Source organism: Haplochromis burtoni, unplaced genomic scaffold (genome assembly GCF_018398535.1).
Source record: "Haplochromis burtoni strain Fernald_Lab_line unplaced genomic scaffold, NCSU_Asbu1 Contig_67, whole genome shotgun sequence".
Lineage (NCBI taxonomy): Eukaryota > Metazoa > Chordata > Actinopteri > Cichliformes > Cichlidae > Haplochromis > Haplochromis burtoni.
In genome coordinates, this window is record NW_024582428.1 from 1,514,846 (window position 1) to 1,542,819 (window position 27,974).

The 27,974-nt window shown below is 39.6% G+C and overlaps 1 protein-coding gene across 1 annotated transcript; it reads left to right on the forward strand.

Annotated features, from left to right (window-relative positions):
* Positions 1 to 434: 434 nt before the first annotated feature.
* niban1a (niban apoptosis regulator 1a) lies at positions 435 to 27,974 on the forward strand. Its single transcript, XM_005937361.3, has 14 exons — positions 435 to 862; positions 15,365 to 15,495; positions 16,249 to 16,377; positions 16,462 to 16,576; positions 19,161 to 19,325; positions 20,202 to 20,317; positions 21,805 to 21,909; positions 22,179 to 22,341; positions 22,503 to 22,690; positions 23,100 to 23,246; positions 23,572 to 23,682; positions 23,927 to 24,034; positions 24,986 to 25,097; positions 25,204 to 27,974. The coding sequence occupies exons 1-14, from the start codon at positions 808 to 810 to the stop codon at positions 26,421 to 26,423; spliced, it is 2,865 nt and encodes a 954-aa protein (XP_005937423.1). The 5' UTR covers positions 435 to 807; the 3' UTR covers positions 26,424 to 27,974.

The following is a 27,974-nucleotide window of genomic DNA, read 5'->3' on the forward strand; positions in this document are numbered from 1 at the left end:
ACAACAGTCGCCTCAAGGCACTTTATATTATAAGGTAGACCCTACAATAATACATACAGAGGAAAAACCCAACAATCATATGACCCCCTTTGGGCAAGCACTTTAGCGACAGTGGGAGGGAAAAACTCCCTTTTAACAGGAAGAAACCTCCAGCAGAACCAGGCTCAGGGAAAGGCGGCCATCTGCTGCGATCGGTTAGGGTGAGAGAAGGAATACAGGATAAAAGACACGCTGTGGAAGAGAGCCTGAGATTAATAGCACATGTAATAACTGAAATAGAAAATCCATAAATAAATAAAAAACAAAAAGATGTTATATAGCCGTTCTTGCAAAAGCAATACGTGTTCGGCACCACATTGCATTCACATCACAATTCTGTTTGCGCAAGCTGCAGGACAGCACAGTTTGGGTTGGTAAAATTCTAGTATTTTTATAAATCTATCACAAGATTGTCCCTTTCTAAGTTTGATGTTTGAAGTAACTATTTTACATTCTACCCTCTTGTCTCCTTGTCTAGATAGAGCACTCCTGAATCCAAAGGGTCAGTTACATTAATATTATTCGTTTATTCATTATTAGTCGTTTGATGAACCGAACTGAATAGAGCTTTTTACAGCTGTGATTCAACAAGTCACGGTGGATGATTAGGGAGACCACAGGCGCTATTGGGGCTGGCCTAAGTGGCGGAGCGTCACTGAATGACACACTGGCAGGAGGAGGAGGAGAGCACGCCCTGCTAGCTGATGTGACGGTGTAAGTACCTGAGTGCAGAACACTACCTGCGGATCGTCTCCTGTCAGAAGCATCATGGGGGGTTCCGCGTCCAGCCTGTTGGATGAAAACAAATCCAAGTACATTAAAGGTAAAAAAAATTAAATAACCGAGAAAGTTTGAGGTTGAAATTTTGGTATGCGTTGGGTGAGCGACGCAACGAGGGCGCAGCGCACTCCTCAGCGCGTTTCATTGAGCACCGATGAAGAGAGTGGGCTGTTTCTGTCGGGTTTAGAGCGACGTTTCACATCACTGTGTTTGGAGTCGAGGCGCTTGAAGCTGTTAGTTTGCGCATAAATATAAGAAGCGCGATTTTAATTTGAATTGTAATGCCAGTTTGAGCTTTTTTTTACGTGAAAATGTGAATCAGGTTAGAGTGGGAAACAGTTCCCGTCGATTTTCCAGAGAGCCGAGTATCAGGCTACTCGCAAAGCTGTCCGTGTGGTTATGCCTGGTTATCTTTAACCAGGCATTTTGTCCCTCTCCCAAAAAGCTCTCTGGAGGGGGGGCGGGGGACACTTTACATGTATTTTTCATGGCAAAAACATTAGTTCATGCATTTATCACTTCCGCCTGGTTAGTCTGGGGGGCTCATGGAGGTCACTCCAGTATTTCCAGTACTGCTAGGAAAAAGGAAAATCAGAGAGATCGAACTTTCTTTCTTTTTTCTCTCTTTCTTTTGGGCGTGTCCAGGGGTGTGGACTAATGTTACCTGTCTTTTATTGTGTGTATGCGTGCACAGCAGACAGGTGCACATGTGGTGATGTGTGTTGCGTAAATAGTGAAATCTGATTTGAAGGCAATCCTTCATGCAGCATTTTCCCTCATGCTTTCTTCATCATACAGGCTGCTGTAGGGAGTTTTTAAAAAAAAAAATTTTATTATTAAAGCGAATCTGAGCTTCATAATTCAAGTTTTTTTTTTTAACCACAAATATGGTTTATTTCAGAGGGACTGGTACTTATAGTGCTTTTCAAAGCCAACTGAGCAGTTTCAGAGTGCTTTTTAGAATAGCTTTGTTCGCTTAGTCACACACACATTCATACAGCCCTTTATTCCATGAGTAAGTGCCTTGTCTCACACACACTTAAATGAATACACTCAGGGCAAGTTGGACTTTTCTTGCCCACTTCAACATGCAATGTGGGGAGTCGGCTATTAAATCAGCCCCACTCTATTTCCTGATTAACAGGCATACCAGAAGACACCATGCTGTGACAAAATTTGGACTGATTTTGGACCTGATACCAGTTTGCAGTACTCAGCTGTAAAATGGGTTCAGCTGGGGCAGTCTGTGTTTATTTTTGTTGCCGTTCTTAATAATATCAGAGTGGAAATGCTCTGTATGTTAGGAAGCCAGTGTTCAGACCTTCATTTAATGACATCCCCTGGGAACTTTCTATCTTCTGGAGTTTATGCTTATGGTCTGTACAAGCTGTTTGTACACTCAGTCTCGGGGTGAAGCGTGTGCTTTCACGTTTGCCTTGTCAGATTTCCCTGGCCGCTACTGAGGGGAGGCTTAAAACAGTCAAGATCAGTGACACTCTAGATCTATTTCTCATGGCCAGAGCATTCTTGTCTATCGTTATGTAGCTGTGAAATGTGTGTACAGGGTGGAGCGTGGCAATTTGGTGAGTAGTTTCCAAGGTTGGGTTAGATGAAGTGATCCTACTGCAGTACATAGTGTATGATTCATAAGCTGACAAAGGTCCAGTTTTGATGGAGCTCCGTCCCTTGACACTCAATAGCAGTTTTTCTGACTGATGTAATTTGACCTTTTTCTGACTGTGTCTGAACATATTTCTAACTCTGACTATATCATTCTCCAAAGCGATGTCTTCTTGTTGTTAAACTGTTAGCAGAGGGCTGTGTTGCTTGGTGCTGCATGTTAACACATTGGAGTTATAAAAAGGGGAGAAGAGAAGGAATATGGGATACCACCCCCCACCCGCCCCTCAGAAAAACCCCAGACCTTACATCCCACATACCCCAGATTCACACAGGATAAAGGGGGCTTGAATGTTTGATTCATGGTGTGTTGTCATTCAGCTCCAGTTTGGTTTGGTGTCAATATTCTCCAGGTTATTAAGCTTAAATTATTACAGTGGCCTTAGAAATATCAAATGTTTAGCATTGAAATGAATTCAGTTTTATGTTTATTTTTGGGGGGGGCGAAGCAATCTTTCGTTTTTTTTTTTTTTGTAGTGTTAATCAGACTTGAAAATATGAGTTGATCAGCTGCAGATGAATCTGTTTTCAAGAAAAGTCGTGCCACGTTCCACACTCTTGCAACCTGTTATTTTTAATGATATGCTGCTTTTCCTAGTCTTGTGTTTACAAAATTGATTCTCTTTGAATTTGTGATTTCTGACAGTTGACCAAGATACAACCTCTAAAGCTGAAAAAACAAGCAAATGCAGAGGCAAAAATTATAGGTCATCTAGGCCCTGCATTGATTCACAGGTGTCCCAGGAGTCTGCTAGGCTTCATCCAATACTTTGAGCCATTATACTATAAGGCAGAGACAAATCTCTTGAAAAATCCTGAATACAAATGTATAGGAAAATTCCATTACATCAAATATCTCGCCTACTTACGTTCATGTACAAGCATAGTCTGCAGCTCTCTGATGCAATCACATTGGTGCGTAAATTTGTGCATAGTAATTGTAACCAGCATGGAAGAAAATCTCTCCAGACCTCATTTTGGGGAAAAGTCATTGAACTTAAGCCTTTATTTAATCAGGGACCTACTAAAAACTGAAAACTGCATCTACTAGGAGTCTGAGGGGTAGTTTTGTGGACTTCATAATACACTGCAAGTGTTAATATTTCCAAGCATTACAGTGCTTAGATGTAAATTTACCTGTAATTTGGCATTGCTTTCAAAAAATGATCAACTTTTCACATCTAATATTACTGCTGCTGTGTCAGGAGACATGCAGGTATGGGTGGGCGATAGAAACGATAGAAACGATATAAATTTGGCCAACGATAGAGATTTTGACTATACCGCTCTATCGCGATAGCGCATGTTGATGATGTCATCAAGCTGTGCCTGTTTTGGTCGAAAGCATTGCAGCGGCTACAACCATTATCAACTGCAAATTATGCCGGGCGTCAGTAACAGCAAGAGAGATGAAGCACTTTTGAAATATGGGGAAAGCCAAAAACTGACCTTATATATCGCAATATATATCGTTACCGCACGTTCTTCAAATTATATCGCGATATGGATTTTAGGCCATATCGCCCAGCCCTACATGCAGGGATATTTACTTGACAGTTCTGTCTGATATCAGGCTGCTTTTGTGTCTTTTCATTATGACAGTTATCAGCTTTTTCAGTTTTTCATGCTGATTATAAATATAGTTGAATTTATCAATCTTTGCACTTTAACAGATGAGATATATTTCAGTGAAATAGCTGCTAATTTTCAAGGCTCTCTGCACATTCTGACACATAAACTATATGGACAAAAGTAGTTGCACCTGTTAATCTTTGAATTCAGGTGTTTTCAGACCCATTGCCACAAATGTATACAATCGAGCACGTAGACATGCAGCCTGCCTAGCGTTTCTGAAAGAGTGGATCATTCTGAAGAGCTCATTAAATTAGAGCACAGTACTGTAATACCCAACCAGACATTTCACGGGCCACTGTAAGTGGTATTACTGCCTAATGGAAGCAATTAGGAACCACAGCAACTCTTTCACGAAGTCGCTGACCACGTAATGTTACAGAGCAGGACTGTCGAGTGCTGAGGCACATGCACCGGTAGGTTCATGGTGTGGGTTTTTATTGCCAAGCAGCTCCTGGAGGTGTAATGTGTAGGTGGCCCAATATTTTTGTCCATATACTGTAGCTGTGTATGTGTATGTGTCTGTGTTGTTGTTCCTTCCTCAGCAACAAACCTAAACTTGAAAAACGTAGTCCTCAGTGATGATCAAACTGCCTGTATATGAACTACACCAGAGGAGAGGCTGTGTTGCTGTGTCTAAGAGCACAAAAGCTGATATGTCTGCATGTGTGTTTGAATGAACTCATAAATCTGAGAGAGAAAATGAGCCATTGTTAAAGAAAACAAACTCTCCCCTCTTAATCCCTAAGTAAACTTTAAAAGATGTTTTTAGATATTTCATTTACACACTCTCCCTCTTTTTAGTTGGTGATTATATGCATGTGGTCTAAATGTCAAAGATTTCCCTTTATCCTCTTAAATCTACTTCTTTTGGCTTGAACACGTGTTGCTGGTGTGAAGGTTACAGACTAAGGTAACTGCAACATTTTGTATTCACTTGTAAGTAATGGTCAAGCAGTTTTCAGCAGTTCCCCACACTTACTTAGGAGGTTATTAAGATATGCTTTAATTTGTGTTTTCTGAAGTGTCGGTATTTACTTAATCAGCAAAATATGTCATTTGGCCAAATGTTGGCGAATAATCATATATGTAACAAATAATTTGGGACTTTATATTAGCTGTAATAAAAGTTTATTGTGGCAGTTAAGGGGGCTTTCATTGCTGTAGTGTTGTGGAGAGTCTGTTTTTGCTGTAAGCCTGCCATCCTTCATGCTGTGTCACTCTGCCTCCAGCTGCCATTACACAATCCCTCAGATATTCAGAGAGCTGAGAGAAACTGTGGGACTTTTCCACCCTTTGGATCTGAATGCACTGCTCTGTACAAAGAGAGGAAACTGCTGCTGCTCAGGCTCTCAGTTGGAAACCCACCTGTTGTTTACTCCGAACAACTGACCAACAACTAACTACTGTTTTCATAGTTTGGATTGTTTCCACCAAATTACCTTGGAACACTATATATGATTTGACATTATATGCTGGTTGATACACATCCTCTGATCATCAAGTGAATAAAAACTAAAAGCACAAAGTCTAAGGAGCTTGGAAAGAAAAAAGCATCTGGGCTTCCTTAAGTTCCTTGAAGACGTTTCACGTCTCATCCAAGAAGCTTCTTCAGTTCTAGAGTCAAATGGTAGAGAGTCCCAGATTTAAGCCCTGTGGGAGTTTCCCTCCAAGAGGGACAATGGTCCTCCTATTGATCCTCTACTTAATCACACGAGCCAAGGCGTGGAAACGGGTGTAGGTCGAAGCATTCTTTGGGTGTACTCTTTAGATTTCGAGGGTGGGACGTCTTTCACTGGAAAACCTGTCTCTTGGTTACTTACTCAACATTAGTCATGGGTGAGGATCCTCAACATGAATCCACCCTGCATCTACTGATAAAGATGTGTATAGAGTTTGCATTGGTGCTGCTTCTGCTCATTTAAATCTCAAATGAGCACTGTGGCCTGTACATGAAAGATGGCGATGGCACAGGTGATTCTGAGCTCCACATTCTGACGTCTCAACTTTAGCAGATGCTGTGGTTTTGGAGCTGGAGGTCAACACAAGCTTGTTAGCTGATGGTTATCTGATAACACCAACAAGCTTGTTAAATGACCTTCATTCATAAACTACTTGTTTATTCTTTCAACAAGTTTATGTGTGATATTTAATAATAGTAATAATAAACAGCGACAGTGTATATTTATATATTACTTTTCAGTCAGGGAAGTTGAAGCACAGACAGAAGTTAATATTTTGTTGATGAAGTTGCAAAGGAAGTCTGTTTAAGGCTGTTGTGAGTGTAAACATAAGGACTGTGGACAAAAGACCTTTATTTTTTACTTATGTAATCAAGTCACGATGGCATGCAACTGTTAAACTGGCTCTACAAGCCATAAAACTTGCTGAAATGCAGTTGTTCAAGAAGAGCTTATGATGAGTGTCAGCCATCTGTAGCAATTTCTCAGGTTATGTAAGCCTGATAGAGAGAACATCTCTAATGAGAGTGGCATTTCTTAGTGCAGCAAAACCTTTCAGCTATGGGTGGAATGGAGTAACGTTGGCACTAACTGTTGCTGCCATGTTTAATTTTATTGGTAACTTTATTTGACAGCACCTGAACGACTACGTTTCTCAAATAATTCTTAAACCACAGGGATTCCAAAGCTTCTCTGCTGCACATTAAAATATTATTAATGTGGCTCCCAAGGAGACTATTATTTCTTACAAATGACCAATGAAGTATTTTCTGTCATTAATTTATTTAAGTTAATTAGCTTTTGTAAACATGCAAATGCTTTTATATTTTCCATTGTTCTACAAAAACAGGCAATGAGCAAACCAGTTATGCTCATGAATTATATTCATACGGTTGTACATTTCAGCCATTATAGCCTGATACTTCTGACAGCTCTACATGCAGCGGTGAAATGTACAGTACAAGTTGACGTACTGCACCGTGTTGCTGTGGCGTATTTTCATTTCTCTGTGTGTGTTCTCACAATACTTGTATTTCTGTCAAAGACACCCACACGCATGCGCTCGTGCCGTCTTCCTCTCCACTCACTCTGCCTTTGTCTCTATGGGCCATTGTTTTCTTCTGCCTTTCAGCGAGTTACTGTTTCAGGTATTTCCTGACTTGCCAAACCTTCAGTGCAGACACTGGACTTCAATTTAGTGTTATTCCTCTTAGCACAATGCTCCCAGTATTTACTATTAACTATATTTGTTTCTTAAACCTGTTTACTGAAGTCTGACTTGGTAAAAGCCATGTGCTGTAACTACAAACTTGATGCTTGTCCATTTGCTCATGTGGGTTTACATGTTTACATGAATGCATGTAAAAGCATGCATGACATGAGCCGACACGTTAATGTTTCAACATTTGTTGTCCTGGAAGAACTTTGGGATTTTTCCACTAGACGGTAAACCGTAAACCTGGTATCTAAATGAACCTCTCTCCAACTTTACCTCTGAAAGACCTTCTTTCTAGCATTCTCCTCTTATACACTGTCATGTCATCATAATAACAATCCCAGTAATCGTCTCAGAGGTCATGTTCAGTGTTCTAAAAACCATTTTAAAAACATGTAAAAAAAATCATACATCTAGGGATGCACCATTCAGTTTTTTTCCACTTAGGATGCAATACAGATATCCTGGCTGTGAGTGTATACTGAGTACAAATCTAGAGATGACCAGTAGATTTCCCTGATTGCTCATCAGATACCATGTTTTTTAAAAAAAGACAAGTTTTCACTGAATCTTTTGAGGATGGAATGCTTTATGTGCCAAACAGAATAAAGCACATCTGTAAAGTTACAGCATGTGTTGCATTGTCATTGGAATTTACATGTATTCAGTTGCTGGTACAGAAACTGTATAAATGTTTTTATGCCTCGTCCTATCGATGCCTCACAAAATAACAAGTGGAAGGCCTAAAACATATCTATAGCAGTTGAATAGTATCTTAACCCACATCTTTAAGTAACAGGAAAAGTCATAAGACCTTAAAGATGTATTTGGCCCTTCAGTCGATACATCTTCTGTTTGCCGAAATGTCATCAAAAATGATCTTAATCAAAGGGTTGCTTTCAAAAAGGCATTCCTAAAGAAGGAAAATAGAGAAAACTTGGATTCCCAACAGGAACGGAAGTGTACAAGTATATCAAAATAGTACTTTTTCTTTGATGCTGTATTTGCAATATTACTGAAAAATATATATATATATCATGATTGTTAAAACATATATTTTGTAAAATACTTTTTTTATTTATTTATATAAAACTGCTCACTACCAAACACTTGCTTCTGTGCAGTCAGACTATGGACAGCTTTCTGGTCTGGTAATGTGAAGTTTGTACCATACAGGGGCCCTTCAGTTTATTTTGGCGAGCCACAAAACTATTTTCATGTTGCCTCACTTATAAAACAGACTTTTGCCATAAAAGACTGCAGGAAAAGTTTTTACTCTGGCTCAGGATGTCTCATTTTTAGTCTTTTTCTTTTGAGTTTACTTGTTGCTGCAGAAACAGACTCAGAAAATATTCAAAGAATTTCAAGAGAGGACATTTCTGAACAGTTGCATTAACTTGGAAGCATCTGCATGAAACTCAATGAATAATCTAGTCCATGATTATCCTGTGACATGAAGTGGAAGTGGAAGAGCAGGTCTCTCCTGTGAAACTGGGACTTGCAGTTGAAATCCTGCAACACTCCCCTGCACATACTCATAGTTCACATACCAAGATATTGTTCAGGTAAGAAACTGGGCACCTGCCTATACTGCATTGCAGTGCCTGTTGTCTACATTCCTTTTGGGTTGTAGTGTTCCCTGATGTTTGTTTGTTTGTTGTTGTTTTTTTTGAGCTAGTAAGTGAATTCCTTTGCACACAATTAAAGATTATTCCGTTCATAATGGTTGTTTTACTTATAGGATAATCCAGATTATAGACTTAGGTGAGATCCTTTGGGTTTCATATTCTTGTTAACATGCAACAAGTGTAAGTGGTGTAACGCACAACACCTACTGCACTGCACCTCTTCACATATTTCATTGCAGTGTCATCAGTTTCTACCGAGTCTGACAACAGAAACACATTTGTGCTTTTGTGTGGCACCTTTAATAAACACACAAATCAAAAATGGCCTGAGCTTGTCTTTCCATCAGCAAACAGAGTCATTAGTAAAAGAAATGGCTTCATTAAGAAGATGGTTGGATTTGCTGGAGTCATGAACCTTTTAAGTATATTTTAATGTCTGCAAGAATTCTCACAGAAAGCTGTAACGGGTACCTGAAACCAGCATAGGCTTGCAGACATGGATTAATTCCTGAGATGGATGGATTACTACTGAATACAAAGATACTGATGCAGGCTGAATCTATAATACAGTAGATTTGAGTTTTGACTTATGACTTATGTGACCAAATGTAGGTGCATTTGGTTTTTAATTGTGATTCGACAGCCTGTTCTCACTCCCGAGGTGTAATATAATGATGATTTGTCAAGTCCCGAGGGGATCCTGAGGAACGCGAAAGGTGACCTTCCACATTCTTATGCTATGCGCCATCTTATGTTATGGAAGGAATCCAGTAGAATGACGCTCCTGGGGTAATACACTTTCCGGACATGTATTTCAGCTTTAACCCTAAGCTTATCCCTAAGCTTAACCAGCACTTTAATGACGTTAGTGTTTTCCAAAGCAATTAAAGTAAAACGAACGTACATGTGTAGATTCATTCCAAACGGTTCTCATGTTTCCTAATTCTTCCGATCTCGTAATATAGGGACGTGTTGGGTGCCCGGAAGCATAATATACAGGCGATTTGTCACCTAACGTAAAATGTTGCGCTGTGGGAGTGAGAACATGTTGTTTGAACATGCATTTGTATTATATTGCATTAGGATGGCATTGAGAGGAGGAACTGCTGCTATTTTCCTTTTCTCACCGATGCAGAAACTGTTCATTTTGATTCTTTATAGTAATTCTTATACTGTAGATGGAGTTTTTTTTGTTTGTTTTTCTACTTCAGAGAGTTTTCTGGGTGTTGGATGAGGCCTGGACCCCTCCTCTACATATAGGTACTCTAACCTAAAGGGTCACTATACCCAAAAGTAATTTTGTTAACATTTGATTGCCTGTAAAAGGAAAAAAAAAAACTAGTCATGGGAGTTAGTAGTGAACATAAGTTAAACGAGCTCACACTAATAAATTAGGTCTGTTAACCCTACACAGAAAAGACCGGTATTAAAAGAAATACATTCTGAATGTATTCTGACAACAAGCATGGGATGACAGAGGACTAAAATACACGGCGGAGTAATCAGGAAACAGGAAACGGAAGGGAAACACAGCTGGGACTAATCAGGCAGGACGAGACAAGGGAAGCAAAACTGAATGCACTGACTTAAGACACGGACCTTCAAAGTAAAACAGGAAACACACCGACTTAACTTACAGACCCAGACTCAGAGACACAAGCTGACACGATACTGAGGGAACATAAAGACGGGGATGACTAGACAGGAAACGTGGAACCAGGACGGGCACAGAGAAAACATGAGGACAGAGACTGAATGCAGAACAGGGAATGTCAAAACAAAACAAGCACATGACAGACACAGACACCGAGAACAGAGGACGCACGGGAACCAAAGCCTAAGAACTAGAAATTCTCCAGAAACATAACAAGAATTAAACCGACACATAAGATGATATTAATCAAAACATATATCCTTATACCAGTGTTTGGCCTTCTTGAAGCCCCTATTCAAGTTAGCTCTCGATAAGTCTCACGTATAAAACAATGCAAAAATGCTAATTTTAGCTCTGGGTACATTTCAGTAATGTTATCTTGCATCTGGTTTAAAAGTCCAACATTTTCCCTGTCAGCTGTAGACAGCCCATGGCTATAACATTTTTAGCCCCAGAATCTCCAGGCATGCAGTTACCTCTGTTTGTCACTCACTATCATTGTCTCTTCTATTTATCACATGGCTTGTTAGCTCCTCCCTAATGTCAAACAATTTCTTTACCAGGGCTGGATCAGGTGACCCTGAATCCTGCATTGAATCATTAGTTATTATAAATCTTTGGCTCTGTACTACAAAGCAAGTACAGCATACACACCTATGGTATGTTGTTGTTGTCAGGATTCACTTACCCTAACATTGTCCACATAAAGATGGTTATCAGCTTGTTAAGGTAAACCCAGGTTTTCCCTTACATGTTCACATAAAAAGGATTGGCTAGATTCTGACAACACAATCTAAAAGGGGCATTTCGTGGATACACGACACACACATATGTTCCCAGGATAACATTGGGAGAAATGTATAAAAAGGCCCAACAGGATTGCTCTGACAAGCACTCACATAGACGTTCACCGAGAGTGAAAATAAATGCATTAGAACTCGCTCCTCTGTGTGTCTCACTTCATAAGGGAATTTTTGTGACAGCTAACAACACACTGTGTCAATAATTTTTTTTGTTTTGTATTTTAGAGCAATAAGTTGAAAGTTGATTGAAAGGAAGCCCAGCTAAGCTACATGCTAACACTAGCAAACTTGCTAGCAGCAGTCATAAATTGTACAGGCGTAACACATGGACACACGTCAGAATCAGAATTTTCCTAAACAAAAAGATACATCCTGTCTTGGAAAGGATGTATCATACAGCAAGCCATGACCTTAGTTGTTATCATGTATTTATTTATTTATTTATTTAAATCAGTGATTTATGAAAAGGTGCTAAAGGCACCTTTCTGTGTTTGCATGATCACTTAACCTGAAAAAGAGGATACATTAACCAAATAGTGGCTGCAGACATTTTGCATAAACAGCAGCCGATTTGAGCTGAAGGTTCACAGACACTTAGCTCAGTCTCGTCAGAGACAATTTGAGATAACCTTGTGAAGAGGCTCCACTGAAACTACGAAAAGAACTTTTTATTTTTTATTGTTAAATGTATTCTAACAGAAAGCTTAGAGAGCTGGCAGCCAGAATAAGTGTGCCTGTAAGTGTGTATATATAAGTTAGTAGGGGTATTTCCTTGTTTGTAGCTGCAGTGCAGAGGATCCCCGCCCACACACATCTGCATCAATAAGGTGAAACCAGCTACTAAATGATTCACAGCTTATGTTTTAGTACTTAGTGACACAATAATCCATTAAAACACCATTCACCTTTGTTTTATTCACTACATGCATGAACTTCTCTGAGGTCTTCCTGTTTTCCATCTTCAACATTTTGTCCAGTATATCCACTGTCCCTCGTATGCACATGTCCAAATCATCTCACCTTTTCCTCTATGTTCTCTTGAAGCAGAACAGCCAGCACTTTACATCATTACGTCATCGTCTGTCTTTGCCGTGATGGAAAGTGTCTGGCCATGTAAACTGTTTTAGAGAAAGGAATTTTACTCAACTTTAGATCAAGGGTATTTAAATGTTTCATAGTTGTTGTCTTCATCTTTCGGCTGCTCCTTTTAGGCATTGCCACAGTGGATGATTTTCCTCAATCTCACCATATTGCTAGCATCCTGTTCTGTCACACCAACCGTTTTCCATGTCCTCCTCCACTACATCCTCCTTATCAGTACCTAGTGACACAATAGTCCATTAAAACACACTCCATTATCCTTTATTTTATGCACAACATACGTGAACTTCTCTGAAGTCTTCATTCTCGATGTATTCTTCTGTCATAAATGACCGTGACATTCATTTCCACCCACTCCTCACCTTGCTTGTACTCTTTTCTGCACGTCTCTTGCGGACTGTCTGTTGCTTTGAATGGTTGACCACACGTTTACCTTACACTTGCCTTCCTGTCATGCACACATATATTGTGCTCCATACTCTCACTACAAATCACAGTGTGTACTGCAAGTCGTCCATATAGACCTGTCCATCACCACTGCAAGCAAGAATGGGCTCAGAGCCTGATACTTAATGTTATCCCAACCCACCTGTCACTCCTAGTGCACACTGGGTGGAATTTTGTCCCACTCTTCCTTCAGGCTTCCTTAGAACTCACTAGCCTTCACCTTTGCCACCTTTCTCTTTCCCTTTCTCCTAGCTTCCGAGTACTTCTGATTATGACAAACTACTACTACTACTACTACACCACTTTTTCTTTGTTCTTTTTCTTCCTCAATCCACAATTAGGTCTTGTTGTCCCCTTAAAGGTTTTTAACCCTCAGTTTGGATGCTAGCACAGTTTTAGCTGATTGTGAGTCAGTATCAAGTAGATAATTTGACATGGGTTGAATTGAAATGTGCCATAAACCATTATGAAATTACAGCCATTAGTTTATATGCTGTAGCCAGTACATGAAGGCCATTAAGGCTACTATACTATATTATCTCCCATTATAATTCCAATAAGAGTCTGTGAAAAATGCATAAATTAATAGCTACATTAGTAAATGCTTTTGCCTTGGACAATGCTACACAAACACATACTTCACTTCCCAACTCTGCTCCGTGAGTGCTCTGTTCTTCAGTGCATTAATACAGTGTAACAGAGCTCCAGTTCCATACTAGTCTGAAGGCAGAATGCAGGCATAATGGCAGAGGCATTAACCCCAGCATTAGCATACCTATACTGGGAGACACAACAAGCAGCAGCCAAATATTTGTCCCTGCTCGTCCAGCAAGTGAACGATGTATCACTGGGAATTGGGGACACTGAACATTTGGGGGAGCATAAATACACATTTAACGCATCCCTACCCCTCCTCATCTCTCTGGTGGTATGATTTGGTTTGCAAAGGCAAGCAACAGTGGAAAGAATTGGTGAGCTAAATTTTATTCCCCCCCCAGGAATCAGGATCCCTTCACACAAGGCGTCTGACCTGATTTAATAAGAATGGAGAGAAATCTGAGAGGTTTTCTTTTCTCTCTGTGTTGGCAACAGTACGGCTGACAACAGGAAGGACTAAGAAAAGCAGAAAGAGAAAGGGGTTCTGGTTGACGATTATTGGTGACAGGTCTTGGAGTCTGATGTGCCAATTGTAATCTGGATAGAGATGACTCATATAGTCTCGAGAGCTACTAACAGCAACCTCAGTCACCTAATTATAGGAGAATTATACGGGTCACATCAGGTACAGCGAGATACCATCTGGTATGTATTAAGACTGGAATACTATGTTAGAGGACAGTGAAAGACACTGAAAATAAGCAGAAAGAAGAGCCATTTTTCTTCAATATTTCCTAAAAGGCATCTGGAAAAGTTTGAATCAGATATGGCAATTTCAACTCGCACTTCATGTGTTTGTTTTGTTAGTCAAGCACGGCCCATTTTATACAATGTTTTTTTTTTGTTTGTTTGTTTTTTTTTGAAGTGGTTGAACTGTTTCACCAGTTAAGACGTTTTTAATTTGGCTTGTAGTAGTGAAGCAGGGATAAATGTGTCTGCAGTTTATCGATCAAGTGTCATTAGCGTTAGAATTTAACCTTTTCCTTGACTTCTTGTAAGCCGTCATCATTCTCTTTACTTGTTTTAACATTTTTTCAAGACCAGCAGACACTAAAGTGGGCCTTGAATAATAGAAAATTCATGATAATTTAGCTAAACATTCTAACCTCATATTCACAGCTATTGCAGTGATGTATTAATTATTTATTTATAGGTTATAGGTTTATCTATTACCAGTAATGTAGTTTTACATCTTAATCTTCTGTTGCTGTTAATTTTTTCCTGCTCCAGAAGGCCAAGTCATGATTTTAAATCTTTTTAGTCTAATAAAATAAAGTCATAACATTAGCCTGCTTTCTGTATGTACATTAACTGTAAAACCGTTTATGAACACACACATATATTTATAGTTTATAAAATGCAGGAGAGGGAAAGGTGATTTTTAACTTTAAAGATCTTTAAAACACTGGGTTATGGGTCCATATGGGTTTTACAGTATTTTGTTTCACACTGACAAATTGTGGCTCTCTTATCTCATTTCCTTTGGTCTTCACAATTGGTCTTCACGCTGCTGTAAACTAATTTTTGTATTTTTGGTATTGCAAAATAACTCCATTCACACTAAGTGCAGCTCTACAGCTTTCCCCTTGGTCAAAACTTCCTGGTTTGCATTTCAGTCTCTTTGTTAGTGTGCCTGTAATCTGACCGCCATCCATTCACAGCTTCAGTGTTCAGTTTTCACCACCCATCCCCAACAATAATATGTGCTTTTCTAAGCTTCAAAAGCAATGTATTAAAAACGCGGCCTTTCTTCTGTATTGTTGCAGGCCAGGCCGAGGCTGTGCTGGAAGAGTTCAGCCCGTACTACAGGAAACAGTTCTCTGTGGCTCAGTTCTCTCAGGTAGAAGATGATGTGGAACAGCACAAACAGAAGATCACACAGCTGCTCAAACAGAGGGTATGTCTTTTAAAATGTACTGGAGAAATGTAACATCCATGATGCATGTGCTTCGTACAAACCTTATCTTAGCAACTTTTCACCCGAGCTGAATCAATAATAAACACACAGGGGTTTCCCCTGTGTGTTCACATGAAAGGGGTGGTGCTTGCAGCATCTGGCCAATCACAAACACAAATACCGGGAAGTGTAGGCTGCTGGGAACACAGCAGCTGATTTTACAAAAGAAGATAACCCTATACTGAGGGGAAAAATGAAGATGTTAAACACACAATAGAGACTGAAGTAACACTGCAATATGTGTGAGAGGTAAAAGCACTCTTTATATAGAGCACTAAACGTGAGTGCTTTAAGCACTTCTGTCAATAAGACTGGAAAAGAGGATTGTCAAGGCAAATCTATATTTGACCATCTACTAATAAATAGAGAATACAACACGATAACCTCTAAACAATTTAATAATTGTAGAATAGCTGCATTTTGGAAAAGCTATACTAAAATAAGGAAGGTATAAAAAACAGAGCATTCACTGTGAAAGACCTGATCACGTCCTGCATTTTAAAATTGACCTGGCAGCTGGCTACAACAAAGTAAGAAACGCATTTTAATGAATTATTTTAAAAGCAGAAACAGTTAAGAGTTCATCATGCAGTCCACAATAGCCTGGAGGCTCAACTCTGATATGTTTTGAGTTTATAATCAACTCAAAGACGAGCAGGCACAAATTTTCATGCACGTGTTCGTGTTCACCAGGCGGCTCCAGAGGAGGGTGAAGTGCTATATGAGGAAAGTGTCTTTTACTTTGATGACACCAGGAAGTGGCGGGAGAGGTATGTGGTGGTGAGAGCCAACTACTGCCTGGAGTGTCACGAAAGCGTTGAGGTGAGTCTGTGAAAGTGATGTCAGCAAATCAAAGGCATCTACATAAGGGGCCCCTCTTATTCATTCTGTGTCTTCTTTCTTCAGACCTTTGTTAAAGGAGCTCCTCCATGCCACAAGCTCCTGCCTACAGGGGGCACGGTTCTGACGGCAGAAGAGGCGTACATGGCTGTAGTGGATAAATGTTTTCCTGATGAAAGCTGTGAGTAAAACACCTAAAACAACTATTTTTCTTTCCTTTTTTTGTCACAATAACGTGGCGCACAGCGTGACGTGAAAAAGGGCACATACCTTTGACGTTGCGTGACGAACTCTGTATTCCTCGTCCACACGTAAGCGCAAAAAAGGGGTCTCCATTGTCGGTGATTTGAAACACCGTTTACGTGTGTCCGAAAAGGCCCAAACGCATAGAAACAGCTGCGTTTTCAAAAATACCCGTGTAGGTGTGGATGTAGCGTAAAAGAATTAGTAATTTATTTTATTACTGCCTGTAATTTATTGCAGTTTACTTGTATTTGTTTAATTGTTTATGAAATGTTAGAGTTTGGAAACAAAATATGGTTGTGTGAGGATGTGTTTGTAAAACAAAGGGAGGCCTAGCAGAAAAAATTTGGGAACCACTGGATTAACATATGGTTTAAGAGTCATTATCACTTACACTTTTATGACATCGCCTTATGGTACTGGGTTCTTAATAAAGCTTTGCAAATTTCCTCTATCACACAACAAAGCAATCATCAGACAGTAACTTTAGAAGATATTGAATTCCAGTAGAGAACATTTTCAATTTAATATTGTCTAAACTATATGTAGGCATTGCACGATACGTTTATATGTGCTATAAAGGGGACTATGGTCGTGTCTGTCTCCTGTCTTCAAATCTCTTCTTCTAAATTAACTCCCGATAACTGGCAGTTCAAAATAACGCTTACCTTAAACTTCCATTAGTATTAGCTACTCTCTCTTTAAAGCCACCTTGTTAGGAGATTCTGTAATATCAGTGTTAGTAACGTCAGCTGAATTTTTATTAAAAATCTTTGACAAATTTGGAAAAACCAATTGTAGAATATTAGAGAATACCCTTTCTTCCACTGCTAATATTAATGTTATAGCAATTAGTTAGTATATTTAAAAAGCCAGCTGAATGATGAAAGTTTATATTACGCTTTATATTTTAGTAAGAATAACGTGTAACTGTGTGATGGGTTCATTTTCCACATTGCTCTACTCACAGCCAATGCTTTTATCTACCTTTCGCCGTCATTTCTGTAATAAAACCATAGTTTTGGCTCGTGATGACATCATAGGCTTTATCTAAGACCTTTCTTTAACTGGAAAAAGTCAGTTGCTTTTGGTTTAATAGTAGAACAGCCTCTAACACCGTACTATTACGTATGAAAAGCTCAAATTTTCAAACTGGTAACAGTTAGAGATGGGAAAAGGGTACATAAAGCATCAAGCCTCTTAAGAAGCACAGGTAAAGACGAAATCATGAGAATTTAAATGTCCAAACAGAAATGGTTATTTTATCAATTATTATTTTATAATAATAATCAACAATAATCTTAGCGTATATATGTTCGTATGTACCGTAGCTCCTCAGAGGGTGGGCCGATCTGAACTAAACCTTCTACACACATTGTGTCACACACAGTGATTATTAAAATCTATATGCTTTTCAAAAAGGATTCATTATAAATCCTAATATTTTTGATTTTCCTATATATTATGTTCATTTCATTGTCCCCCTGTAAATGTGATGTTCTCTGTTTGCATGTGTTTCATTTGTATTTTTCAATGGATGTTGCCTGTACACTACTTCATGAACAACAACATATTTCTAGAGTCACGCATTTCTGTCTGGTAATCCATGGGACGAATCTGGGTTTGGAGGGTGCCCAACTTTGTGGAAGGGGGGACGGACCTTTCCTGTTCCAATACAACTATTTTCCAGTGTACAAAACAAGGTTCATAAAGAACTTTAACACTTGTGGGATGAATAGAAACGGAGACCTAGACCTTCTTGTCCAACACCAGTGTCTGATCTCACAAATGTGCCTCTAGAAGAATCTCCAAAAATTAAATAAACGCACTCCTAAACTTTGTGGAAGGCGCTTCCCAGAAGAGTTGAAGCTGTTATAGCTGCAAAGGGTGTGTCGACATCACATTAAACCCTCTGGATTAACAATTCTCAAGTTGGGAAGGCAAACAGGCAAATGCTTTTGGCAATATTGTCTGTAGGCATGTAGGGAATGATAAGAAAATTATAAATATCACATTAAGAAGAGATCAAAGGTTCAATGTTTAAGACTGTCAAACCCTCATAAAATGTTTGTCTTTAAAATTATGCTTAAAATGATACTGCCTTTGTAATGGCAACATCTAAGATATGATAAAATCACATTAAAGATTGCTTTCTAATATCGTTCACATTTGACCTCTGATCTCACTTTTACATTTCATATCTGCCTTTCTTTCAAGTTGATCCCAAAATGCATGGTATTTGTTAAGGAAAGTATTGTCAAGCGAAATAGAAAGAGCTGCTTAGTTAGAAATATACTGCAGTATCATACTGTTTACAGTAATAAGCCTAAGTTATTCATCTCCAAGTCAATACCTATTTTCCATTACCTTCTCCTACATCATAATCAAAGTAATCTTGTCTAGCCTGCTATTGTCATCTAATTTTTAGTGCACTACAAAGTTAAAGAATAAATGGTTCTGGCCATTTGACAGCTGCTCACTAGCAGCACATGTAGACTTTCATCTACTCTTTTCTGTTTCAGGTGCAAAAGAGGACTTTGCTCCACCTATAGCAGGGATGCCGGGACAGTTTCCAGTCTACCTGCGTCTGCCCTACAGAAGGGACTCCTATTTCTGCTTCAAACAACAGGCCACACAGGCTACCTTCATTTCCATCCTATCAGACTGCATCAGACACCAGAACCAAGGTAAGATGCTACAGAAAAGGGTGTTCTCACCTCCTCAGGCACACAGTTCCTCCTCTTACTAATAGTGTGAGTAATTAATGTTCATAAAACCGAACAACCCTTTACTGATCTCTCTGAAAGTCTTCATAAAGTTCCTGCTTCAACAAGACTGAAGTGTTAATTACATATTTTAAATGTTAACTTGGCCAGTACACATGTTAACATTATCCATTAAACTAGCAGTTCTCTGATAGTCACATGAGCCATCTGTTAACATTAACCCAGCAGTTTGTGGACTGTAGTCAGAGAAAAGATGAATAATAATGGCAGGCTGAATGGGTTGTGGATGGAGTATTGAGTGCTGACAGAGTGGCCACAGTATACCCGCCACAATGGTCGCTTCGCTCGGCCCCACAACCTCGTCTCACAGTCGCTTGTATTTACACCTGCAGTTAAGCTGCAGGAAGCTGCTGCATTCACACCTATGGGTAATTTAGAGTTTCCAGTTAACCTATCCCAGCTAACTGCATGTCTTTGGACTGTGGAAGGAAGCCGAAGTACCCAGAGAGAACCCACGCAAGATCATTAAAATGGTGGTAAAAACCAACATGATCATACAGTCGTGTCTTCTACCCAGCTGTGGCCGGATTACAAAAAACTGAGAGGATTATGACTGGCCGTTGTGCCACAAAGACTGTCGTGTGACGATTTTGTCATCTGAGCATCAAGATGAAAGATAAATATCTGCTGTGTGCGATCAGTGAAGTACTGTTAAAATCAGCTGATGAATAAATGATAAAGATAAAACAAGCGAGCGCAATGGCCCAATGTTTTGACAGTGAATTCATTTTCTCAAAGCTCCCTGCATGTCTGACTTTTTTCTCTTCCCTCTGTCAGACTTCCTGAAGAAAAAGACTTGTGAAGTTCAGGCCTTCCTTAAAGCTATTCAGCTCTACAGACAGGACAAAGGCAAATACGAAGCCTGGGACATGCTGATAGGAAGTGATGCAAGGGTATGTCTCTTTTCTTTATTTTTCTTAGCAACAGTTATTTCTCCCAACATAGTAATACTGAGGATGAATATTTACTTAAGTATAAATAGTGAAATGGCTACATAATTAATACATGTAAATACATTTACAAAATGAAAATTAAACGGATAAAGGATAGTACAGGAAAGCTAGGTTGACTTATTAGCTGTGTAACGCACCCCTGGACATGTACGTGTGTATAGTGGCAACAAAAGGCATTCTGTCTATTCTACCTTATAGATGTAGATCAAACAGGCTTCTTATAAAACACACACATTGGCTTATGTTAGGAATCTCATTGACCAGATGCAAAATTCCTCTGAAGAATTAATAGTTTTAAGCCTTGAAACTTAAAAGGGCTTTGATTCAGTTTTTTTGGGGATACTGTTTTGGCTTTGATGTCTGTATAATCAGAGGTGTGAAATCTTTCCATCAGTCTCCTATTACTCTAATTAAAATAAATGGCAATTTGTCTCACCATGTGGACCTTGAAAGAGGCTACCGGCAATGTTGATTCTTTGTCCCCGTACTTTTCCCATTATATAAGCCACTAGCACAGACTATTAGAAAGAGATATAATAATTTGGGGCAGTGAACATAAACTATGCCTTTACCCACATGACATTCTCGTAACAGTCTCCAATCCTTCCTCTTAGCATTATAGAAGGAATTTGTCCTCTGATATAACAACAAACGAAACATGCGTAAAACACAAACACTTGCTGGAGCCACTGGAGTATATTCAAGAACAGTGTAAATTTAAATGTTGTCAAACAGTATTTTACAAGGCACAGAGCCTGAAATTCACAGAAAATTTATATTTTTTTCCACTGAAAATCAGCTAAATCAGTCTGAGTGGGTCTGCACACAAAGACATCAGCCATCAGGCCTTCATACAGTTTATATACAGTTTATCTTCATGAAATTAAAGTACCAATGGGGTAAATGATGACCAAAGGAAAATAAATAAATATTTTAAGCTAATTAAAATGTCCACACTCCCATGCATCAGTATCCCTCAGATTATAATGGAGGCTTTGCTCTTTATTTACCTGTTGCCACAGAGCAACGTGTGTTATTGGAGCTCAATTCACGATGGCTTTCTTTCTCTACTCATGTACGTGCTGAACTCTTTGAATATACTCAGAGTTGATTGAAGTAACTAGCTAATATTCTCAGAGTTAATCAGCTCAGAGTTCATTTCTAAACTCTGGGTTTGTTGGACATTTTTCCTGACATAGGTTTGAGAAATATTCCAGAGAACACTCTTTTTATGTGTGTATATATATCGCTATATAAATGGTGTGTTTTTGTTGCTTTGTTTGCTTTTGTTTGTTTTTTTCGTTTTTTAAAAAATATTGAAATCCTGTCTTACTAGTAAAACCTGAGGGTTTCTAAAAGTTTATTCTGGCCTCGTTTGGATGATGATGAGACAAACCTGAGATATTTTCTGTGTCTGTTAACTCTAGGTGATGGCCAACATGGTGATGGAGCAGCTGCTGCCGTCTCTGGAGAAAGACATGCTGCCTGGCCTCAAAGCCAAAAAGACTGAGAGGAAGAGAGTTTGGTTTGCTGTGAGTCATTTATGTTTGCAACTGATGCAGTTTCTAAGAAATATATGATTTCATTTCCCAGCTGTTGAAAGGAAAAATGAATGGAAGTCTGTTTTTCAGGGTTATATCTGAAAAAGTCGTGCACTAATACATTATTCATGAAGTCTCCGGGCTCTTTTCTGCACTCTTGGAAGTCATTTTTCTTTTTTTAAAAAAAACCGAAAATCAATTAAAAAGAAGAAAAACAGGAAAAAAAACAAACATCTTTTTCATGAATTTGCTACCTTCAGATGGTGGAGGCAGTATATATCCTGGTCCAGGAGGACATGTTTGAGGGGCTATCAGCATTGAAGGAGGAATGTCGGGTGTCTGTTCGGCAGCAAGAGGTGCTGATTCACTCCGACATGGACCAGATCCTCAACTCAAGAAGGCAGCTCGAGGAAAAAATCCGAGGTATTCTCATCTATCTGATAGCCTTGTTACTTAGAACATTCAGAAACAGAATGATGTGTTGCATTCCTCTCCATGTAATGATCTAATGAAGTGCAGCTTCATATAGGGAATAAGGGTGACGGAATTGGGCTGTTTTCTCAAATGTAATTTTTTTTCTCCAGCCAAAGTGTCAGAGCCAGCTGAGAAGCTGTGTTCCGACTCTGTCCAGCCGTACCTAGGCTCAGTCCTGGAGGAGCTGATGGAGCCAATCAGCGCTGGGTTCCAGGAAGGACGGCAACTAAGTGAAAACACGATGGACCAAGTGTATCAGGACATCAAGCAGGGATGTGGTAACGAACAGCTGAAACAGGTTGGTTGGAATTTCACTTGTTTGGTTTTTTTCTGATATAACGGAACAAACCTGTTACACTCCAGAGAATTACTTTTGGTTGGGCTGATTCATCTCATTTTAAACCTTCAACTTTATAACATTCACAGGAAAGAGTTAACTAAGGTTAGGAGTAGCGTTTTTCTTTAATACAGGGGATTTTTTTCAGAAACTAGATGTTTCCTCAAGCCCAAATTTACCTCTACATAAGTTGTTGGTGACCTATTAGATATAAAGCTGGATACATGCTGGACAGGTCACCAGTCTGTTGCATGGCTGACACAAAGTGTCCATTTGCATTCACTTTCATACCTTGTGAAAGTGAACAGACAAACCTTGGCTATTAATCTCATTAATTTCTCCTCTGTCTTCTTCTCTCTTCGTCTCTCAGTCTCTCGACGCCATGGCAAAACCGAACCTGCTGAACTGCTATGAGAAGATCGGCTCCCTGCAGGTTAAACTGCAGCACTTGCAGGCGAGGTTTGGATTCTCCGACACCACAGGAGTGATGCACAGTGCTCAGATCGATTTGCAGCAGGTACAGCTTCATGCTGTCATTCACATGGCGATTTATTTGAATTCCCTTTCCCTCCTTCTGAGAGGGTATTTCTACTGAGATGGAGTGAGTCTAAGGACTTCACAACTCGTTTGTGAATCAGCATTTTATGAAACACTGGTGGGTTTCATAAAAGGGTTTCGGGGTTTTGGGTGAGCTCATTGTGAAACCTGGCCCCTCGGATGAGAGGTGAAACGTCCAGAAAATTTGGATTAAGTTTTTATAGTGTACAGTGATAGCAAAAAAAAAAAATCATAACATATTGTGAGTGTTAAGTCCAATTTAATTCTCTGCTTCTTCATTTTAGCTGATTGAGAATGCAGCTTTTACCTTCGAGCAGCTGCTCTACAAAGCCATCCAGGACAACCCAGACAACGCCAGCTCTGCCACTGAGAAGGTCAAACACATAGTGCTCAAGGTCAGTTTGTCATCTAAAACAAAACTTCCCAAGTTTCTAGTTAAGACATGAGAAAATTGTAACCAGGTGCAGGTGAGGTTCACATCTACCCCCTAATATGAAATGTTCACTTGTATACAGAAATGTCATCAGAACTGTAGGCCAAATGCTTGTAAGAGATAACAATCAGAATAGGTCCTGTTTATCTAAAACTAATAAACTCTCCTCCAGATGCACTGACTGGTTTTATTCCATCTTCTTGCAGAAATACGACTATGACAGCAGCACGGTGAGGAAGAGAATCTTCCAGGAAGCTCTGGTTTCCATCACTCTGCCCTTCATCAAGAAGAGCCTGGTGTCTACCTGCAAACCTGTGAGGGCTCTGTCTTTCACACACACACAGCATAATGTCTTTCTATGGACATTAAATTCCACCACATCTGTTCCTACCATAACTCTACAATTAATAGTAGTTGCTTTATCAACCCTAGCTTATTTTAACCCTAACCATACCCCTAACCCCGGGGATATCTAATTGACAAAATGCTTACCCTAACCCTAAACATCAAAAATTAATGCCTAACTCTAATCCTTAGGCTAAACCTAACAATAACTTAATTGTAACCCTGACACTAAAACCACATTTTGGGTCTCAAAAATGCCTTCAAACTCATGGGGACAGGAATTTGTCCCCATAATGGCTGTTGGTCCATACAGGTATAGCAAACTGCCAATTTTGGAGGTGGTCAGTTTGTGATATTACTCATAACTCTGACCTAAATGTACTGCTCTTATATTGACATTTGTGTCCCATTGGCAGGTGGGACATACATTGGCTTAACAGTTAGCATATGACTGAGCAGCATTAGCAATTTATAGGGAATACCCTGTATAGTTTGTGTCTTTCAAATAAAATTTTCAAGGAAATTTATCACGTTCTCTTGTATTTTGATTTGATGAAAATTTAAAGACCCGAACTCTTCCATGGCATGCATTTTAAATTTCTGTTTGCTATTTGGGCTGATTGGGACCTGATGAATGTAAAAACAAAGAATTATGTGATATTTTTTATTTTTTTTGTACCTGATTTTTGTTTCTGAGAAAAATAAGATATACTTACAAGGACATTCGCTTTAAATTTTGATAGAATAAAGGCAGTATAATGTCCTCGTAAGTGGAAAGTGGATATCAGGCCCTTGTAAAGCAAAATGTGATGTCCACATATGTGGACGCCAGGTCTATGGGATTTTATATTTGTATACACTATGTAACACACATATCCCTCAACAAAGCCTGACACTTTTGTCTTTGTCCCTCTATACAGGAGCTTCAGGGTCTTGAACAGATCATCTATAGTGACCATTCAAGCTTCGTTCATGTTGACAATGTTTATGAAAACATCCTTCTGCAAATTCTGGACAAGGAAGTCACTAAAGGTACAAAAAGACTAATAATGGCAACTTAGCAACACACAGCCTTTCCCCAGACACAGGTGTAGAGTTACGTCTAATCGATCCTCCTGTTTGTTCTGTCATTCTGCAGTGGTGAAGGAGGCAGCCAACCTAAAGAAGTACAACTTGTTCACAGACAAGCGAGACCTGACCAGTCAGTCTAGCCTCTCTTCCTTGCCAGCATCTATTCCTGGCAGCCCAGCCATGACACTGGCTTCCCTCAATAAACCTTCTTTAGAGCCGCAGCCTTCTCCACTTGCTTCTAATGATGTCTTCGCCAGCTCCCAGAAGCAAGAACAGCAGGAGGAAGGGAAAGACCAGCTTCAGAGTGAGGCCTTAAAGGACATGATAGTGGGTGAGACACCTCTGGGGAAGGTTGAAACAGGGGTTGGTACTAGTTCCTCTGGCAGTCAGGAATCAGACCTACCAGCACTTAAAGCAGAAGATGTCATCCAAACTGCTGCGGAAGAAGCAGGAAGCAATAGTAACCTCAACAGCCCTGATTTAATAGAGAACATGCCAGAGAGCTGCACAAATGATACAGCAGCAGCAGTTCCAGCGATTGTGATGCATGAAGATGTGATTTCTGTCAAAACAGAAGAAACTAAGACAGCTGCTGAGCCTGAAACGAACAGCGCAGATGCTCCACAAGAAGCAGAACCTCCCACTGCTGTAGGAAGTATAACAACAACAGAAGCACCAAAGCAGGCAGAATCTCTCAATGCTTCTAACCTTTCAGCAGAAGGAACTGAATCCTTGCCTGCCAATACTGAAGCAAAGACACAGCGTGAGAACCCAGAAATCATGGTCGAGGCTCCACCTAGTGGTGAAGCACTAGGAGGAATAGTCCTCAGTGAGAACGTAGGGGACGCAGAACCAGTTGCTTTCTCAGAGACGAGCTCTCTGGCTGTGTCAGTGGGAAGCGAGTCTCATCCCTCAGATGTTGAGTCCACAGATGACGTGTCAACATCCTCAGACATTTTGGAGGGCGAAGCTAACATCAGGAAGTCACCAGTGGGTTCAGGAGATGCTACTGAGGACATAACAGCAAGTGACAAAGTGCCAGTCCAGACAGAGGTGAAGAGTGGGACTGTCATTGGAACTGGAGCCATTATAGAGGTGGAAGCAGAGGAGGTGGAGAAAATGACAGCATCTCTGTCTAGTGAACCCGTTCAAGAGGAGACACCTTCCAGTCCTGCCCAAGCACGGCCTCTGGACTGCGTCAAGGAGATCCGTGACCTGGTGGTGGAGGTGATTGAGGTGGAGGAACCTGTGCAGCATTACTCCAGCGGGATCTCCAAAGAAGATTAAATATTCCAGTAGTTGTCACTTCTATATAGAACGGCTTCCACTTCTGATACCAGTCTGTATCCATTATATTTAAACGCGACCATGTGACAGATGGGAAGCCTCCTCAGCTTCCTTCCTATAAATATGCATGATAGCATGATTATTTATATGAATAAATTAGTCTTGATTTCAGCTGAAAAGTGGCTAAACCAAAATGTCTTCTCCACTCAGTGACTTGGACAGGGCTTTTTTTAAACACTACAACTCTTAAATTATTAAAAAAAAAAAAAGAATTTAGAACAATTTTATAAGTGAAGAAATTTCTGTAAATTAATCTGATATGAAGGATCAATGCATTTGGGATGGGGTTCATATGAGTGTTATGTTTGATTATAAGGGCCATAAAGAACACATTTCCTCATTTCTGCTCTTCTTTCCAAGAAGAAAATGGATGAAGTGTTTGAGTGCAACTGATTCAAATATACTTTTGCAGAATACAGGTTCAGTGCTAATGGTGTTACTTTTTTGTTAAACCTTTAGTTAGCAGCTTGTCATTTATACCAAAGATAAACACCTCATGTAGCATGTTTTTTCTGAAGTAGTGTGACTGCAGGGAAGATTTTCCTGCTGTCTACTGAAAGTGTGACTTGGCCAGATGTTGTTTCTGAGGGATGATGCTCCACTTAGAAAAGTTGTATTTAAGGTGTCCGCAAGTATGTGAGGGTCCCCTTAGATCAGAGTGATGTAACCGGCTCCTCAAAGTATGAGCACTGGGGGTGGGTGGATCGTTCCAAATGTCGATAGTATCTAAACCAATGCTGGTATTGGCATCAGGTCAATACTAGCACGATAGGATAAATACTATTGTGTTCAGTATGTAGTCCACTCATTTGTTTTCATTTTTTGGAGGGGGAAATGAAAAATATGCACTATGAAAAATGTCTGAATCTTTTTGTGTTGATTGTCACATATATTTTATTTATATCCTGTAGCACATTTACACAATAGAAGTTGACTCAAAGTACTTTACGTACGTTCCAGGTCTCAAGAAAAAGAAAAAACAAGATGGGAAGCAAAAATCACACTGATCTCCCCGACATAAGCTTAAAATACTGGCCCTGTATTTATTTGGTATTTTCAAGTTTCAGGGTGTTTGGAAATCACTTTAACAGATAATTTAACATACACATACAATATTTACATTATTTCTCCTTATTGTGATTTTTTTTTAAATTTAAATATCCACCTAAATACTACTATGGATCAGCCTAAAGTGCCTCTGTAGTACATCCACGTTGCCTTAGAGTTCACCAGATATACAACTGGATGCAGTTGCTATAGAGACTGGTCTGTAAATCCATCCATTCATTCATTTACTTCCTCTTATCAGGGGACATGCAGAGGAGTGTGTGCATGTGTGTGTGCGTGCGTGCGTGCATGTGTGTGTGCGTGCATGCATGTATTCCTAACAGTGCCTGTTTATAGCATATTGACCGTAAACTGTCCACCGGCTGAATATGTCTCATTAGTAAAAGCCTGTAAATACATACAATAAACAAACTTTCCCTGAAA